The sequence below is a fragment of the Temnothorax americanus genome, unplaced genomic scaffold (genome assembly GCF_048541705.1).
Source record: "Temnothorax americanus isolate GAGA-0224 unplaced genomic scaffold, ASM4854170v1 Scaffold34, whole genome shotgun sequence".
Lineage (NCBI taxonomy): Eukaryota > Metazoa > Arthropoda > Insecta > Hymenoptera > Formicidae > Temnothorax > Temnothorax americanus.
This window is the reverse complement of record NW_027509485.1, coordinates 565,798-584,867: the sequence shown is the minus strand read 5'-3', so window position 1 is coordinate 584,867 and position 19,070 is coordinate 565,798. Positions and strand designations below refer to the sequence as shown.

At 31.7% G+C, this 19,070-nt stretch overlaps 2 protein-coding genes across 2 annotated transcripts; both read left to right on the top strand.

The window, feature by feature from the left end:
* Positions 1 to 835: 835 nt before the first annotated feature.
* On the top strand, positions 836 to 3,376 carry LOC143901526 (uncharacterized). Its single transcript, XM_077413903.1, has 3 exons — positions 836 to 2,254; positions 2,567 to 2,803; positions 2,901 to 3,376. Exons 1-3 carry the CDS (start codon positions 898 to 900, stop codon positions 3,203 to 3,205), a joined length of 1,899 nt encoding a protein of 632 aa, XP_077270029.1. The 5' UTR covers positions 836 to 897; the 3' UTR covers positions 3,206 to 3,376.
* Positions 3,377 to 11,284: 7,908 nt separating this feature from the next.
* On the top strand, positions 11,285 to 17,230 carry LOC143901515 (F-box/LRR-repeat protein 4-like). Its single transcript, XM_077413884.1, has 7 exons — positions 11,285 to 11,377; positions 14,619 to 14,879; positions 14,983 to 15,106; positions 15,207 to 15,952; positions 16,041 to 16,392; positions 16,476 to 16,622; positions 16,996 to 17,230. Exons 5-7 carry the CDS (start codon positions 16,164 to 16,166, stop codon positions 17,103 to 17,105), a joined length of 486 nt encoding a protein of 161 aa, XP_077270010.1. The 5' UTR covers positions 11,285 to 11,377; positions 14,619 to 14,879; positions 14,983 to 15,106; positions 15,207 to 15,952; positions 16,041 to 16,163; the 3' UTR covers positions 17,106 to 17,230.
* The last annotated feature ends 1,840 nt before the right edge of the window (positions 17,231 to 19,070 follow it).

Here is a 19,070-nt window from a genome sequence, read left to right as displayed (position 1 = left end):
TTAAACTACAATTAACACATAAATCTCGAATTAAAAAAAAACAGAAGAAGGAAAAGAGATTTTCTCGTTAGAATAGTAAATGCTCCGTAAATGATACCAAGGAACACAAGCAAACGCTACAGGTATTTTTGGTACACGTCTTTGGCAGGTATTTGCCAATTTTATTACAATACAATACATGTACACGAAGGCTTTTCTTTATGATTACGCAGATTCGTCATGATAATACCATTATTACTCAGAATAATTTGTGATGACGTGTCTGTCGTGCAATCGATTGTCTCGCCTGCAAAGGATTCTTTCCGCGCGCAGGACAATAATGCACGCAGGAAGGCAGCGATGGTGAAAAGATCGAATTTGGACGAGCAAGCTCTTGATAAAAGATTCGACAAAAACATAGATTTGAAAGCTACGTCTTACGATCCTGAACGAGAAGAAATTAAATTTTTGGCGCAGAAATTGGCGAACGAGGCACTCGGATCGCTGCAATTACAACGTGATATAAAAAAGTTGGGAAATCTAAACGAAACTGTACGTAATCATTCGAAGAGGATAAAAGGTTTACCGTTAAATCGAATGAAAAGCGTGCTTGAACCAACAGTAAGCAAGAAAAAGTTGAAAAAATTGTTGAATCGTAAAGGAAAAGGGAAGCGAAAAAGAGATAAACGCAAACACGGACAGCACGAAGAACATCCTTGGTCACGCAAGCAAAATCATATTAAGGTGAGTAGAGAAAAGATTTTATTACCCGAGAATTCTAAAATGCCAAGATATTCTTCCACGTAAATCTCAATTTAATTTTTAACATTTATTGTTTAGAAGAAACGACGGAAAATAAATCTACCTATTAATTATGGAGTAAAGCAAAATGCTGTAAATAAAGATACATTAAGTTCAATGTCTAAAAGTAATGTTGCTAAACAAAACTTTAGAAGTGAAAATGACGGTCACTTAATCACGCAATCGGGACGAAGATATCGAAAAATTAATAGAATGCAGTTAGACAAGATGATCAAACGCTTAACGAAGTATTCTAAAAAGAATTCTGACGATCAAGGAGACGAATATTCCGAGTATTATAACAACGACAGTGACGACCAACCAATTAAAACGCAATCAAAAGAAAATGAAACAGAGATTGAAAGTGACAGAATCGTCAGACAAACCTCAAACAGTTCTGTCCGCAATTTATTCGAAAATCGTTCGCGATTTAAACAGCAACTCACAGATGGAGATTCTTACGACAAGGATTTAACTTACGACTATGAATCGTTGAAACCTTGGGAAACCGGTCGTTCCGTAATCGCTCAGGCAAATGAAGATAACGCTGTCGATTATACATCTACGTACTTGCCGATATTGTCCGATCAGAAAATCAATCCAGAAGGCCTGTACTATATTCCCGGGATAACTCAGAAGGATTCGGCGTTTAATCAGTTTCAAATATCGAACATCGATCGGCCTAAAGAAAGCATTCATATCAGTGGGATAGAATCCCCTACTGAGAATTTTATCAACCCGGATATTGATCTAGCGGAGATTCTTACAACCAGTGCGAATACCATTTTCAGTTCGCAAATCGAGGTCGAACAGATTCCTAGCGACGTGTTGCAATATCAGAATAAGCTGAGCGTTCCTCGTCTGTATTCGAATTTAAGTATTGCACCAGAGATAAGCAAACCTGAGGAAGTGCAAGTGTTTTATTCCGGTGCTTCGATAGATTTGCCGCACATCCTTCGCAAAATTCCAGGCACTTCGAATGTATACGTCGCCGAGAAGGCTGTCGGAGCTGCAGTAGCGCCTTTATCTAATGATTATGTCTATCCTGCCATCCCCGCGAGACAAACCATGCACAAAGTTATCGATCACGCACCGGTTTTTTCTCAATCACTTGCCAATCGACCGATAGAACATATCTTAATTCCCGATCGAGAAAATATTCCATATATCAAGCAGAGTTGGCACAATGACGGCCAGAGGCAAGCATTGATTCAGGAAGATCGTAAAGCGAAACAGAAAGCGGCCCAAATTATCCACAAACAATTCCAAGACAATGAAAGCGCAAATGAAAAATCGACGAGCGATAATCTCGCGCCCGTGATTGCGGCGAAGGCAACAGAAGAGATTCAACGTGCGAATGTCTCTGCGACATTAAATGAAACTAAGGAAGTCGCCAACCAGATATTAGAGAAGATTGTCGACGAATTGGAGGAAATTAAATCAAATCGAGCCACTGAAAATGAACAAATAGAAGGTCATTGCATAATCTTAATTTGCTCTAATATGTTAAGTTATAATTTGACATTTAATTATTAAGCTATAACTTGGCATAAAATATAAAAACAATTTTCTTTGAAAATTTTAACTATAGTCAATATACCTCCTATTGACAGACATTATTACGGATAGTTTGTGTAACTTTCTCTGAGAAAAAATTAAATCGCTTCCTAACTGACTCTATTGAGAAAAAGAAAGTTCAAGTTTTATTTTCAGAATCTATGAGAACGTAATGTTAAAGTAAAATATTACTGAACAATAATTTGAATAAATCTTCATCCCTGATCAGGTTTACCTTGCAAGATATCGGGTTCGTGGGTAACTACCCAGGGTGGAGTGCGGATCGACATGAAAGTTATTAATCGCACCATAAACGTGACCCTCGCGAAACTGTCGCCTCCGCCCGCTCATCAAGGTTTGCTGGATCCCGTTTGGAACCTGACCGGATACGCGCCGTTCGCAGTGGGTGGACCGTTTTCCTTGCTCGCCATTGACAATCACACGAAGTCCCTGGCGGTGTTTGCAGGTACGATACTCGACCGAGTAAATTAAGTTTTTCTGAGGGATGTTACACGCGAGGAACCAGTCGAAAATTTAAAAAAAAAAGATCTACGGTGATATAGGTGCGTGCAGAGTGTGCCAGGGTATCGACACAATAGTGGGTGTTTGGTCGATCGCCCGTCGCCCGCAGGATTGCAGAGAGTTTCAAATAGCTACAAATATCTACAACGATATATTTCGCCGGACTAGACTGTCGTCAGAAATGAAAAAGCAACACCGAGAAATCGTGCGATTGTTTCAGAAAGATAACAGGGACAACGGAAACGCCACCGAGATCTCGACGAATAATTCAGCACAGCAAAATAGCACGCTGCAACAGCAAAATAACACACTGCATAAATATAAAACAGAAAAGAAAAAAATTTAGATATCTCAACGAAGATATGAAGAGACGATGGAATGAAAATCAACACAATCGAAAAATTCAGCGCCCCTTGCTGAAAATATAAAATCTCTTGCAACAATAATTTATATAATGTCAAGAATTAGTGCGAGCTTTGTGTTCTTCAAAGATTAATTAATGTATCAATATATATAACATCACAACGTAATTTAATATTCTGCAAAAGAAAATATATCTATATTTTGAACAAAAAAAATACGTATCTCTTTATTTATTACGTATACTTTATGTGTAAAAGAAGTTCTAACCGATTTAAAAAATACGAGGTCATTTCTTCGATTTGACGTAGAATTGCCCATGTACAGTCGAGAACTAAAAAGTTGTAGTTTCCGGTTGAGTTTCGGAGATCTCATTTATATTTAATATATCTATCTACTATGTCAGCAATTACCAATTCTTTGAACATTTTAATATATTTGACACCTCGTTTGTCTGCTTTTATAATGAATTACTGCGTAAGCCACGTGCATTGGTGCAAATCCACTTCAAATAGAATGGGTTCCAAAACTGACTACTAACGGGCTACGAGCGGATTATCTTGCAAGCATAATAAACTATTTCGACATATATATTAGTCATTTATACCTTCCAATACTCAAAATAGCTGCTATATTTTCTAAACTTTTTTTTGTTAATAACTTTTTAACAAACAATAACTCCCGACTAAATAAAAAGCTACATTATGTTAACAATAAGAACTTAATTTAGTAAAAAAAATTTTGTTTTTATTTATTAACAGTCACATAGTCCGAATTAAACCACATCTAGGATTGACTGGTCTCGAAGTGATTTTTCTTTAGTTTCTAACTTTGACCAGCCGTATTAGTTATTTCTAGGATTGACTGGTCAAATGCCGAAGTAATTTTTTTTAGTTTCTAACTTTAACCAGCCGTATTAATTATTCCTAGAATTGACTAGTCAAAAGCCGAAACGCAAAACTTACTTCGGGCTTTGACCAAGACGCTTGGTCGTTCCCCAGGATTGACTAGTCAATCCTAGGAATACCTGCGTTTTGGGCTTTGACTATAACATATCTACCAATAAACCATACCAAACGATCGCCAAAAATCGCCTTATGTGTCGTCTGGGTAGTTTTTTCAGTATTAGAAAACGCTATATGTACCTATACCTGCTTGCGTCCTTCAATATCCCCATCCTCTAGCTAGTCTTTTTTTCGCTTTCCAGTAATTTACCTGAATTCTGGGGTTTGGATGTAACACTTTTTAGGTCCATGTATTTCGTGGAAGTTTGCAGTCTAATATATAATATAGATATGAACCAATACACAAAAGTAGTGTGCGCTCACCAACCACGTGTTCCAACATTTCTTTTCTTTCACAATTTTTTTATTTTATATACAGAAAAAATTAAATCTGCCTTGCTGATATAAACAGTAATAGTATAAAAATCGACAGAAATAAGTTTTTCTGATTAATTTTTTGGTTCAGTCTCGAGTTAAATTTCCGGTAATTCTCTTTATTCACTGTGTGATCCTTAGTGCGACTTATTGTTAGATCGCAATATAACCTAGCTGTATCAAACAATGAGATATAAGATACAATTAAATAAATAAAAAAATACATTTTAAAAAATTTTAGTCACTTATTAGAAGCTCAAGCGTGAATGTAGCGAACGTAAACAATTAAAAATTTGCAATTTCTTTTTATTGGTGCTCGTGAACGCGTTCTACTACCATATGATGGAACACTACCACGTAGTGAAAACACTGTAACGTGAATGCTGCTGTTCACATGTCGCTCGGACCATTTTTATAAGTTTATAAAAACATAAATCAAATAATACCTACTATCGATAAAAATTTGATATTATGATTATACCAGGATATAGTTATTTTCAAACTTTCGGGTCTGTTAGACCCACCAGCGCACCGCGTTAAAAAATTTACCCCCCAGGCACACGGAAGGTTAAGTAAATAAAAAATACATTTCGAAAAATCTTAAATACATTTTATAATAGCCATAAGAGCTCAAAAATTGACTAACTGCATTCGATTAGTATTAAATTGTAACAATCTTATTAGTCAATAACTTATACTGCTTACGTTTTGTTACATCTACTCTTACATCTACAATCTAAATTTTGTTATTTTTTTGTTTTTTTCCTTTGTGCTCATGCACGTGGTGGTAGAAGAACACAGAGCTCGCAATATTTTAGATTTATAAAAGAACATTTTTCTCTATATATATATATATATATATATATATAATAACAAAATAAAATAAACTGTTATTTCCTTTAAAATAATTAATTATTTAATAATGATATACATACTGACTATGTAATAATGTCAGTATTATATAGCACTGTAAATAAAAGCAAGAAAAATTTAGATACAATTTTTACGCTATAATATGATTATGAATATTATAATATTATAATGCATTTTAGCATATTCTAAAAAAAAGGATTACTATTCTCCATGTTTTTGGTCTTCTTTTAGAGAGAGAATATGACAACCTACAATAAATCTTTATATTGCGAGAGTTATAGTCGATATCCCTATGTCGGCAAAGTATCCGTAGGAGAAGAGGATAGTGTTGAGTTCGTCTATCAATTTGTAAAAAAAAGATTTGTTACTATATACGAGAAGAAACCACCAAAATCTGAGCACACTCAATACTGCCTCTGACATAATTGGGCCACCAAAATTTCAAAACTATGGACAACTATTTCATCCATCATGTTTTTTTGGAGAAAAATATGTCAAGGTATGTGTATTTCTTAGCATTATCTATTATCATTCTGTACAAATTAATCGCTATCTATAAATTTATGTTACATACGAGATTTTCTACTATTTGACACATTTTGATTTTCTAATATAAAAGACGAATGCGGATTTCACAAGGGATGTCAATATTACAATATCTCCATGTTGGCGAAACAAAGATTTTATGAGAATTGCTATTGATGGTATTATAATATCTCATTTACGGAGGCAGATGACGAGCGAAAATACGCATGTATTGGTACGTAATACTTGAATTGATAAACATAAGGCATTGTTAGAAAAAATACGTTTTTGTTGAGAAGAGAGTATAATTATATTTTCTATTTTGAAAATATTGAGTTTCACGCGAAGCTGTATATCCAATCAGAGTCTGTATTTACGAAATATATAATCCTGGAGGAGTAACTCAAATTTAGGCTCAAGATTCTATAAATAATCGGTGGTTTGAATTGTGGGAGATGTCGTCTTATATTGTACCGGCGACATCAAGATTATTTTCCCCACCCTTATCGCATCCGTGCAACTTTAAAACTAAAAAGCTCAGACTAATATTTGCGGAGAGTTTACCTGAATCTTACACAAAGATAGATGCCGTGATGCTTATCGGTACATCAGAATTGATCCTTTCTAAAAATCGTAACGAGAGTTTAACTAATCTGTTAAAAAAAATTAACTGCATGTACTTTCCACACCATGAAAAAGTCCATAATTTAACAGCAGATTTAAAAAGTGCACATTTTGATATAATTCATGTGCAACAAAATTTTCCTGAATATTGCATTATTTGTAACAGGTATTATAATCGTTGATTATTAAGTATAATATACTCAATATTTTTTTTACAATAAAAATTAATTTATTCCGATGTTATTTGCAGTGATATTAGAAGGATTACTTATAAGAGTAATTTGAAGCACGAAAAGATGTCTCAAGAGGTAATCCCTGGTTATGTGCAACCTCTTGGACGGAAATACTCGCGTCGTATTTTATTAAAAAGTTGTTCAAATTATGAGAAGGATATAAAACTCTCTTCGGATGAATCCAAGGAGTTATCACGTTGCAGATTATCTGACCTTCCTGTAAAGTATCCTAAGAAGTCTATTTCCCATAATAATATTTATTGCAATGTGTCATCTCGTGTATTAAAGTTTTATATTTTATCTTTGCAGAATGAAATACTACTAAAAATATTTAAAAACTTAGATTTGGCGACGTGTTTGATCGCGTAAGAGAATTAAATAATAGGCGTTTCAATAATTTATTACAGGACCCTGAACTCTATACGTGTTTAAACATACGATTTATAACTCGCAACGAGAGTATGCGCACTATATTTCGTTCCTTTACAGCTTTATGTAAATATCTGCGACAGTTAGATCTTACAGGAAGCAACTTTGATGTTAATGATTTCACAAACTTTCTTGATAATTGCGGCAGGCGTTTAACGCATTTAAGATTCAGTGGCTGCGAATCTGTTGATAATCGCGTTTTACTTAAAATTTCAGATATATGCAAAAATTTGAAAGGTATGTATATTTATGCATAAAGTACATATGTGTATAATTGTCAAGATTGTGTGTAAATTGTAAATTGCATATAATTTAGACAAATTTTTCTTAGAATTGGATCTAGATGGTTGTTTTAACATAGACGACGATGGATCTTCGTGCCTCGAAAAGCTGGAAGGTTTGGAACGTTTAAACCTTTTTTATACACGTATAAACGTTCAACGTCTTTGCAAAATACTGCAAAAAAATCAACGGATGCGTGAGTTACATTTGACATCTGGAGATGCCCTTATAAACATAGACAATGTTTTAATGGAGCTAAGAAATTCGTGTCACAACTTGGAAGTAATATATTTACCGATTACTTGTGATCTTACATCGCAGGGTTTGAACGCCCTCGCGGACTGTAAGAATTTACGAAAAGTGAGATTTCCCCTGTAAATATGTTCTTTAATTTTCATTTAAAATACGTGTTATACCGTATTTTTTATATCAAAATTTGAGTATTTGCTTCTCTTGCATCTTATGTATCTTGAAAAAGTTGCATTAATTTTCTCTTTGCGATTGAAGTATATGTGATAATTATATGATTTTTGTTGCAGATTTGCACGCCCAGTCACTGATGATAGCTTGGGCAAATTACTTTCATCCTGTCAATGCCTGGAAGAAATTTTTTTGTCCTCTATTGTCCTTACTGACCGCATTTTGGAATTGCTAGCGCGGTGCAAAAATTTGAAAAAGTTATATTTTGTAAAGGTGGATTATGAAAGACCTGATAAATATTCCGTCATTTTCAAACAATGTCCTAAACTGCAAGAATTTTACTTCGTAGATTGTAAGATTAGCGATGACTTTGTTAATGAATGGAAGAAAAGATATCCGCATGTGTCCGTCTATACGTATTATTGAGATCTCAAAATTTCGGGTACTTGCGACTCGTTTGATCGCGTAAAAATAATACACGGGGCAGTCTCGCGTTGCACGTGTACTTGACGCGAGACCGTATCGCTTGATATTAGAAATTATAAGGACAATTTTGAATAAAATTTCATATATAATTAGAAATGTGATTGTTCTTCTTTATTCAGCTCATTGATCTGTCGACTTTAATTCGATCATCTTCTAATAATCTAAATGTTCATGTGACATTTTCCTCCCACATTAATTGCTATTATCTATCGCAATTGATCTATCTTAAGAGTGTTCTGGATAGTTAGTCAAAATGTAACAAAGTTGATGAAAATTTAATATTATATTCTGTATTATCTTTCAAAGTTCGGGCCGAATTTCAAAATGATTCACAATTTAGATAAAATCTTATCAATTTTTGAAAATCTGTTTTACAAAGGATTTTACACAGAAAAATGTGAACATTAAAAAATGTTGCCGATATAATAATATTTTACACACAAGTAGTTCATCAACAAACAAAAATATAGCAACAAAATTTGAATTGATTTACAACAATTTATTTTCGAGATTTTTTTGGGGAAAAAAATAGTAGTAACAGTTATTTACAGTCACTAATTCTACGTCTTTTACATTCTATAAGATCTGTCGTAACTATATTTATATATTTTTTTTTGCCTTTGAATCCCTGGAGAATTAATATCAGTGTTTAATATTTCCTGCATACTCTTGGTTGAGACGGTACCTACAGAACATCCATAAGGATGTTTCACGTACAGCTATATGTAGTATAATTTTGTTTTCTTGATTCAGAGCATTGATCTGTCGACTTCAATTCAATCTTCTAATAAATAATCTAAATGTCATTCCCACGAGACAAACCATGCACAAAGTTATCAATTACACTCCAGTTTTTTTTTTCAATCATTTATCAATCGACCGATAGAACATGTCTTAATTCCCGATCGAGAAAATATTTTATATATCAAGCAGAGTTGGTACAGAAGGCGTCATTATAATGCCTTCCTAGCTGTGTTCTTGGGATTTCTATAGTGCACGTTACATGTACTATTCTTCAGGTGGAAGGCATTAATGACGCCTTCTATACAATGATGGCCAAAGGCAAGCATTGATTCAGAAAGATCGTAAAGCGAAGCACCCCAAATTATTCATAAGCAATCTCAAGACAATGATAGCGCAAATAAAAAATCGACGAATGATAATCTTGCTTTTGTGATTGCAGCGAAGGCAACAGAAGAGATTCAACATGCGAATGTCTTTGCGACATTAAATAGAACTTAGGAAGTCGCCAACCACAGATATTAGAGAATGTCGACGAATTGGAAAGAATTAATTCAAATCGAGCCACTAAAAATGAACAAATAGAAGGTCATAACATAATCTTAATTTGCTTTAATATATTAAATTTTAATTTGACATTTAATTAGTAGGATATTAATTAGTAGAATATTAATTAGTAAGATATATTCGGCATCAAATATCAAAAAAATTTGCAACACGCGTTAGTCGTCGCTCCACGATAATGTTCTGCTCCGTAGAAAATTTCAATACCGACAACGCTTCATCGCAGTGGTCACTCTTTTATATTTTTAATGCGTTCTCCACTGTCACCGACTTACACGTGTGAGTTATTTTCTGCTCGCTTTTAACTGCATACTTTTTTACATGCTCACTGACCATTGTTTCCAGCGATCAGTTGATTATTTCGGGCAAAATTTTCGAAAATGCCGACGTTTAAGTTTGTGACAAGGAATAGTTACCAGGTATCGCTTTATCTATAATATGTTCTATTGACTATTAATTTTATCCTGCTGACCAAATTATTGTTATACCGGATTGTTTGCTTTTTTTAATTAGATTGCTTGATAAGGACCCGATCCGAGGGGTCTGAACGTAGCAACGTTTCAATTTATATTGCCATTAGATGTCAAAACTAATAAACGTTTCTTGTTGATTATTGTTGGCGGAACAAACCATTCTATTTCTTTCAAAAAAATTTCTTTGAAATAGTCAATATACCTCCTATTGGCAAATATTATAATGGATAGTTTGTAACTTTCGCTGAGGAAAAACTAAATAGCTTCCTATAACTGACTCTACTAATGAAATTAAAATTTGAGTTTTATATCGGGAATCTATGAGAACGTAATGTTAAAGCAATATATTGCTATAAACATTTTGATCAATAATTTTCATTTTTGATCAGGATTGCCTTGCAAGATAGTTATTTATGTCGGCAATTAACAATTTTTTTAACATTTCAATATATTTGACATCTCAATTGTCTGCTCTTATAATAAATCACTGCGTAAGCCGTGTACGCATTGGTGCTCATCCACTTCAAATGGCATGCGTTCCAAAACTAACTACTAACGGGCTACGAGCGGATTATCTTGCAAGCACAATAAAACTAAATAAAACCATTTTCACTTCTCCGATGGATATATTGAGTTTTGATGTTTGATGTTTAAAATATAAAATAATAATGTAAAATAATAAAGTATCTTTGATTGAAGAGACAACAAAACGGTATCATTTTTTTATGATGACTTTCTCAATTAGACTTTCACACATCTTATCGCTTTGTCAAAAAGAAAACTTAAGAAAAACATCTTTTTCATTATTTTTAGTGTTATAGTTGTCTATGTAGTTTTTCCAGTAAAAAACGCTAAATGTATATACCTACCTGCTTGCGTCCTTCAATATCCCCACCCTCTAACTAGTCTTTCTTTCGCTTTCCAGTAATTTACCTGAATCCTGGGGTTTAGACGTAATACTTTTTAGGTCCATGTATTTCGTGAGAGTTGGCAATCTAGTATATAATATAGCTGTGGACTCATACAAACGTGGTGTGTGCTCACTAACCACGTGTTCCAACATTTTTTTTCTTTTGTGATTTTTTCATTTTATACAGAAAAATTTAAATCTGCCTTGCTGATATAAACAGTAAGTAGTATAAAAATCGACAGAAATAAGTTTTTCTGATTAATTTTTCGGTTCAGTTCCGAGTTAAATTTCCAAATAATTCTCTTTATTCACTGTGTGATCATTAATTAGTTTGACTTATTGTTAGATAGCTATAACCTAGCTGTATCAAACAATGTGTGTGTGTGTGAGGCATAAGATACATTAAATAAATGAAAAAATACATTTTGAAAAATGTTAGTCACTTAGAAGAGTAAAATTAGCGAACGTAAGCAATTTAAATTTTGCAATTTCTTTTATATTGGTTTTCGTGCATGTGTGTATGCCGTATACGTTCTTCAACCACATGATGGATCACACTACCACGTGGTAGATTACGCAATAATGTGTAGAGTAACTGGAAGGGAATATGCCAGTGTGGGGAATATGCCACACATTATGTTTAACAAAGCTACTGCTAAGAATGCTCTTGTAAATACCATGAAATTGTTCATAGTTCTATGTCTGACGTTTTGCATAAGTTTTCTTTATTTCCTAACAGTATTATAGTTTTTATTTTAATAATATTATTGAATGACAAAGAAAGTAATAAAAACATATTTTTTACACGTTTTAAAACACATATGTTTAAACAATTATGCCTCGAATTTATACAAAAAAGACTAAAAAAAAAAAAAATGTAGCTGAGAAAAGTATAGCTGAGATAAAGTTATAAAATTTACAAACTTTAAAATTTTAAGGTTTATAAGATTTTAAGGTTTTTAAAATTTAATTTTTATTTTAATCTTAAAAGTTGCAATCCAATATATTCAACGATAATTTTAATATTACAATTTAAATTTAACCCTCGGAGAACACGCAGGGTCAATTTGACCCTTACCTCAAGTTTCTACTACATTTCAAGAATATACACGTAAATTTTTAGCCAGAAATATAAAAAAACATAAAATTTTTTCTGTAAATTACGTTTTTTTCAAGAAAATAATTTTTAAAAAAAATTTTTTAAATATGTAAATAATTCCAACGGCACTTTTTATTTATATCAATTGATTTAACAATGTTCCTAGTACATCTGAAAATTTTTTCAAGCTGATCGCACTTGTCAATTTAAAATGGTGGACGATCAAAGTGTGTGTAGAGTCAGATTGACCCAGAGTGTTCTCCGTGAATGAAAAAATAGGTGTGTTCTCCGAGAGTTAAAATTTTATTTTTTATGTTAAAACTATTTGTACTGACTTATTTTAAAGACTATTTGTATATACTGTTTTTATGAATAAAGTGACTTTTGAAGTTAAATTACTACATATTTGTAAGTATAGTATATTACCTTATATGTGGCATATTACCCATATGGTTGGATAATATGGTATTTTTTGCAACGCTTTTTTTTTTAAATATAGTAAGCAATTAAAAATAATTGGTTAAAATTATATAAAAATGGCAGATAAGAGAAGGAAAAAATGACCAGTGTGCAAAGATACTTCAAAGAGAAAGAAAAAAATCAAATTTTTGTTTAAGTGTGGTATATTCACCCGAGTTACCCTATTAAAAAATAAGATAAAAGAAATTTTTTTTTTAACCCTCCGTGCGCCAGGTTGAGTCTGAGAGACCCATTAAATGTGCTTTTAATAAAATAACTTTGTAATTGGAAACGCTGGTGGCCTGAATGCTGCTGTTTACATATCGTGCTCACACTATTTTATATAAGTTTATAAAAACATAAACTAAATAATACTTTCGATAAAAATTTAATATTATAATTATACCAGAATATACTTATTTTCAAACTTTCGGGTCTGTCAGACCCACCCCCCCCCCCAGGCGCACAGAAGATTAATTATGTAAGATAAAAAATATTATACATTTTGGAAAATTATAAACCCATTCTACAATAGCCGTAAGATCTCAAATATTGACTAACTCCAGTCGATTATTATTGGATTGACAGAATTTTATTAGTCAATAGCTTACTGCTTACGTCTTACATCTACGGCTACTGTAGAATAAACCTTAGTTATTTAGAATTTGGTACAAAACAAAAAATTAAAATGCTTTAAAAAATATATATAGTATTATATATAATGTAAAAAATATAAAATTGCTATAAATATATTTTTATGTTAGTCCAAATTTTTATAAATAACGTTTTAAAAAGCATCACATTTGAACATAAACGAAACGCCATCTCATTCGCTCACGGACTTGTGACGTCACCACGACAAAACTCGATGTCATCTCCATAAGAGAACCAGTGTCAGTGTTAAATAATATTGTTTTAAGACGATATATCATATCAATATAAAGTAAAAACTCGAAAAAATGGTTGATTCGGGCTTTGTAAAAGGTAATTCCAATAATTTACCAAAAGTAGACATGTTTATGGTATGTAAATATGTGAAAAATAATGACAACTTTAATGCTGCTGAGGTCCGCAATGCAAAAATAAACGTGTAAGTTAATTTTTAACATAAAAAAATTTATTAAAATTTGATTATATTTATCTTTTACAATATTGTTAATATGGCTTACACATTTATTTGTTGTTATTTTAGTTCTTCTCGACAAAACTATGGAGATTTCGCAATAGGTTATGTTTATGTAAAAAGAGAAAATTCAATATGTACAGTTAAAGCCAAAGTTTGTCCTGAACACCGAGTTCGAAATAAAGCATATTCTGTTATTGTAATATATATATATATATATATATATATATATATATAGTTAATAAAAAAAATGAATAAATTATTAATGTGGAATGTCAAGATTGTGCTGTTTCAAGTGGTAGGCTTGATCTACAAATCTATGATTTTGTTGTATAAGTTTACTTAATGTGTATTATAACAAATATTAATTAACTTATATATCATTTATTTTACTATAGATGGTTGCAAGCACGCAATATAGCTTTTGTGATGCAATCTAGCAATCTAAATTTTGTTTTTTTTTGTTTTTTTCTTTTGTGCTCGTGCACGTGGTGGTGGAAGAACACAGAACTCGCGATATTTTAGATTTATAAAAAAAACATTTGTCTATTAACAAAATAAGAAAAACCGTTATTTTCTTTAGAATAATTAATTATTTAATAATTATGTACATGCAGACTATATGCGCGTAATAATATCAGTACTATAGCAATGTAAATGGTAGCAAGATTATATAATTTTTACGCTATGATTATGAATATATATAATAATATAATGTACTTTAGCATATTCTAAAAAAGAAAAGATTATTATTCTCCATGTTTTTTATGTCCTTTTAGAGAGAGAATATGACATCTCACAACCAACCATTATGTTGCGAGAGTTGTAGTCGATATCCTTATGTCGGCAGAGTATCCGTAAGAGAGGAGGGTAGTGTTGACTTCATCTATCAATTTGCGAAGAAAAGATTTATTACTACAAACCACCAAAATCTGAGCACACTCCATACTGCCCCTGACATAATTGGCCCACCCAAATTTCAAAACTATGGACAACTATTTTATCTATCATTTTTCTTTGAAGAAAAATATATCGAATCAGTATGTGTGATTCTTTAGTGTTATCTTTAATTGTTCTGTACAAATTAATCGCTATCTATATGTTACAAGATTTTTTACTATTTGACATTTTGATTTTCTACAGAGAAAAGATGATTTCGCTATTTCAATATCTCCGTGGCAAAACAGAGATTTCATGAGAGATGCTTTTGATGTTATTACAACATCCCACTTACTGAGGCAGATGACGAGCGAAAATAAATATATTGGTATGTAATACTTGAATTGATAAATGTAAGATAAAATATTGTTAAAAAAAAAAAACGCTTTCGTTGAAAAGAGAGTATAATTATATTTTTTATTTTGAAGATATTGAGTTTCACGAAGCTGTATATCCAATCAGAGTCTGTATTTACGAAATATATAATCCTGGAAGCATAATTCAAATTTGCGCTCAAGATTTTGATAATAAGGAATGGATTCAATTGTGGAATGAATCGTTTCATATTGTACCGCCGACATCAAGATTATTTTCCCCACCATTATCGCATCCGTGCAACTTTAAAACGAAAATGCTCAGGCTAATATTTAAACAGTACGGTTCACCTGCCTCTTATACAAAGCTAGATGCCGTGATGCTCATCGGTACATCAGAATTGATCATTTCTAGAAATCCTAACGAGAGTTTAACTAATTTGTTAAAAAGAATTAATTGCATGTACTCTCCACACCATAAGGAAGTCCATAATTTAACAGCAGATTTAAAAAATGCACACTTGGATATAGTTCATCTGCAAGAAAATTTTTTTAAATATTGTGTTATTTATAAAAGGTATTACTATATTGTACATCAGAGATAAATCCTTTTTTTCCGTTAATAATAAAAATCTATTTGTTCCGATGATGTTTGTAGCGATATAAAAAAGATTTTTTATAAGAATAATTTGAAGCGCAAAAAGGCATCTCAAGGAATAATCCCAGTTTATGTGCATCCTCTTGGACGGAAATACTCGCGTCGTATTTTATTAAAAAGTTGTTCAAATTATGAGAAGGATATAAAACTCTCTTCGGATGAATCCAAGGAGTTATCACGTTGCAGATTATCTGACCTTCCTGTAAAGTATCCTAAGAAGTCTATTTCTCATAATAATATTTATTGCAATGTCATCTCGTGTATTAAAGTTTTATATTTTATCTTTGCAGAATGAAATACTACTAAAAATATTTAAAAACTTAAATTTTACGACGTTTTATCACGTAAAAGAATTAAATAATAGGCGCTTCAATAATTTATTAGAAGATCCTGAACTCTATACGTGTTTGAACATGCGAAATATATCTCTCACAGACATGCACATTCTCTTTCGTGGCTTTATATTTAGATGTAAATATTTGCGACAGTTAGATCTTACAGGAAGCAACTTTGATGTTAATGATTTAATAAACTTTCTTGATAATTGCGGCAGGCGTTTGACGCATTTAAGATTCAATGGCTGCGAATCTGTTGATAGTCGTGTTTTACTTAAAATTTCGGAGATATGCAAAAATTTAAAAGGTATGTATTTATGTATACTGTATATGTACGATTGTCAAAATTACGAGTAAATTGCATATATCCAAAACTTAATTTTTTTTTAGAATTGGATCTAAATGATTGTTCTAGCATAGACGACGAAGGATTTCCGTATCTTGAGAGACTAAGTGGTTTGGAGCACTTAAGCCTTTGTTATACATGTATAAAAACTCAACATCTTTGCAAAATACTGCAAAAAAATCAACAGATACGTGAGTTACATTTGTCACCTAGACCCACCGTTACAAACATAAACGATATAAACATAGACGCAGTTGTAATAGAGATAAGAAATTCATGTCCTAACTTGGAAGTAATAGATTTATCGAGTGCTTTTAGTCTTACATCGCAGGATCTTAATGCCCTCGCTGACTGTAAAAATTTACGAAAAGTGAGATTTTCCTCGTAAGTATGTGGTATGTTTTTTAATTTTCTTTAAAAAAATACCGTGTGACCGTATTTTTTATATTGAAATTTGTGTATTTACTTCTCTTGTATCTCAAATATCTTGAAAAAGTGCAGGCATTAATTTTCTCTGTATGACTGTATGAAGTATTGTGATAACTATTATGATTTTTGTTACAGATATGAATGCACTGATAATGGCTTGGACAGATTACTTTCTTCCTGTCAACACCTGGAAGAAATTTTTCTGCACTATATTGTCCTTACTTATCGCAATTTGGAATTGCTAGCGCAGTGCAAAAATTTAAAAAAGTTATATCTTTTAAACGTGATTTATGATAGACCCGATAAATACTCTGTCATTTTCAAACAATGTTCTAAACTACAAGATTTTTATCTCATATTCTGTCCTATTAGCGATGACTTAGTTAATGAATGGAAGGAAAGATATCCGCATGTGTCTGTTTATACGTATTATTGAGATCTCAAAATTTCGGGTACTTGCGACTCGTTTGATCGCGTAAAAATACACGCAGTGTCGCGATGCGCGTGTACTTGGCGCGTATAACTAGAAGGAAAAAGTAAAAATCCAGTTACCAAATATTATGTCTCAAAAAAGAAATCTTATAAGACCATAAAATTAAAGATTATTTATCGTATTCAAAGAGAAAATACGAATGATTAATGTTGATTTTTATATAATTTCAATAACGCTGTAAAAGTTCTAAATAAAATAGGTCGTTATACTCACCCAACCTTTCTCGCACTCTTTTGCAAAAGCGCAAATATAAAATTAATATTATTATTCGACTAACTAATGGGCCATGAGCGGATTATCTTGCAAGCACAATAAAACTAAATAAAACAGTTCTTACTTTTTCGATCGATATATTAAGTTTTGATGTTTAATATTAATATAAAATAATAGTTATTTTTTATTGTCCGGAAAAATATTTTTAATACTTTTTTTGTCTTTATTCTAAAACATCATAAATGAGACGACGAAACGATAACTTTTTTCCGATAACTTTTTCATTAAGATCAAAAAGGTAAGTATTTTTCACACATATTTTCGCTTTGTAAAAACTGGAGTAGGATGACAAGGGCTATACGTACGGGTCCTAAAAGACTCAGTACACCGACAAAGGTACTCTGTAAATAGTTTGCGATAATAATACGTCATTGAGAGACTTAAAAATAGTAAATTCTTATTTGGTTTAACATTCCAAACCCAGATATATACTCATTTTATTCGATTCCAATAGTGAGATCCAGATACGTACCTGAAAGGGTTAAATTTCGAAAAATTCTAAAATTATTATTATTTTTTATTTCTATTTACATAATCGGGTTTAGTGAAGTAAGACGAGTCCAACGAGACTAATTACGCAATGATCGAACAGTTATTTCGAGTTTAGGCATATCAAAAGGTTAAGACCTTAGAAATTGAGCTTTTCAAAACAAAAAAATTATATTTATCTTTATTTGGATTTAAGAAAAGCGAGATCCGTGTCAATAAATTGATTATTTAACATTTTCACTTTTTCAAATTTTGACATATCGACTTTGCGAGTTTTGATCCGATCGAGCTCCAAAAGGTCTTGTTTTGTTTCTTTTGACAAAAGAAAGCGACCCATTAGATTTTATTTTATTTTTATTAGATAGATTTTATTTTATTTTTTCAATTATTATAGATTTTCAAGTTGTCAAGTTGAAACTTGAACGAACCGTCATAGCGCTTTACTATTTATATATTTGTATTTAAAAAGACTGAAGAAACAAATCTATATAGTTTTTATTTTGATTTAATCGTTATTTTGATGTGCGACTTATTTTGGTGAGATCATTAACGAAACAGTATTATTTGTAATAAATACGATTTTTGTATTTAGTTAAGCTTGATTAAGCGTAAGAAGTTTATTTTAATCGAGAAATATTAATTTTTTTGCAGGAACATGTGTTGGTATAATTTTCAGTGAAATTTTTTAAAATCAAATAATCTTCAATTATTATTTCGACATATTCATGTATAGTTGAGTAAAAAGAAAGATCCTGTGCTATTTTCAATTTAATAATTACGTTATTTAAGAATGACACATATTCTTGTCGGGAGATGACACGCTTCCGTAGTTGTAAGTTTTATCGATATTAAACGACAGATTCGTGTTTCTTATCACAAAAAAGCCAATGAACTTTGTTTGATTAAAATTAGATGATTATTAGAAATTTTGACCAAATTTATCAAAAAGTTAGTT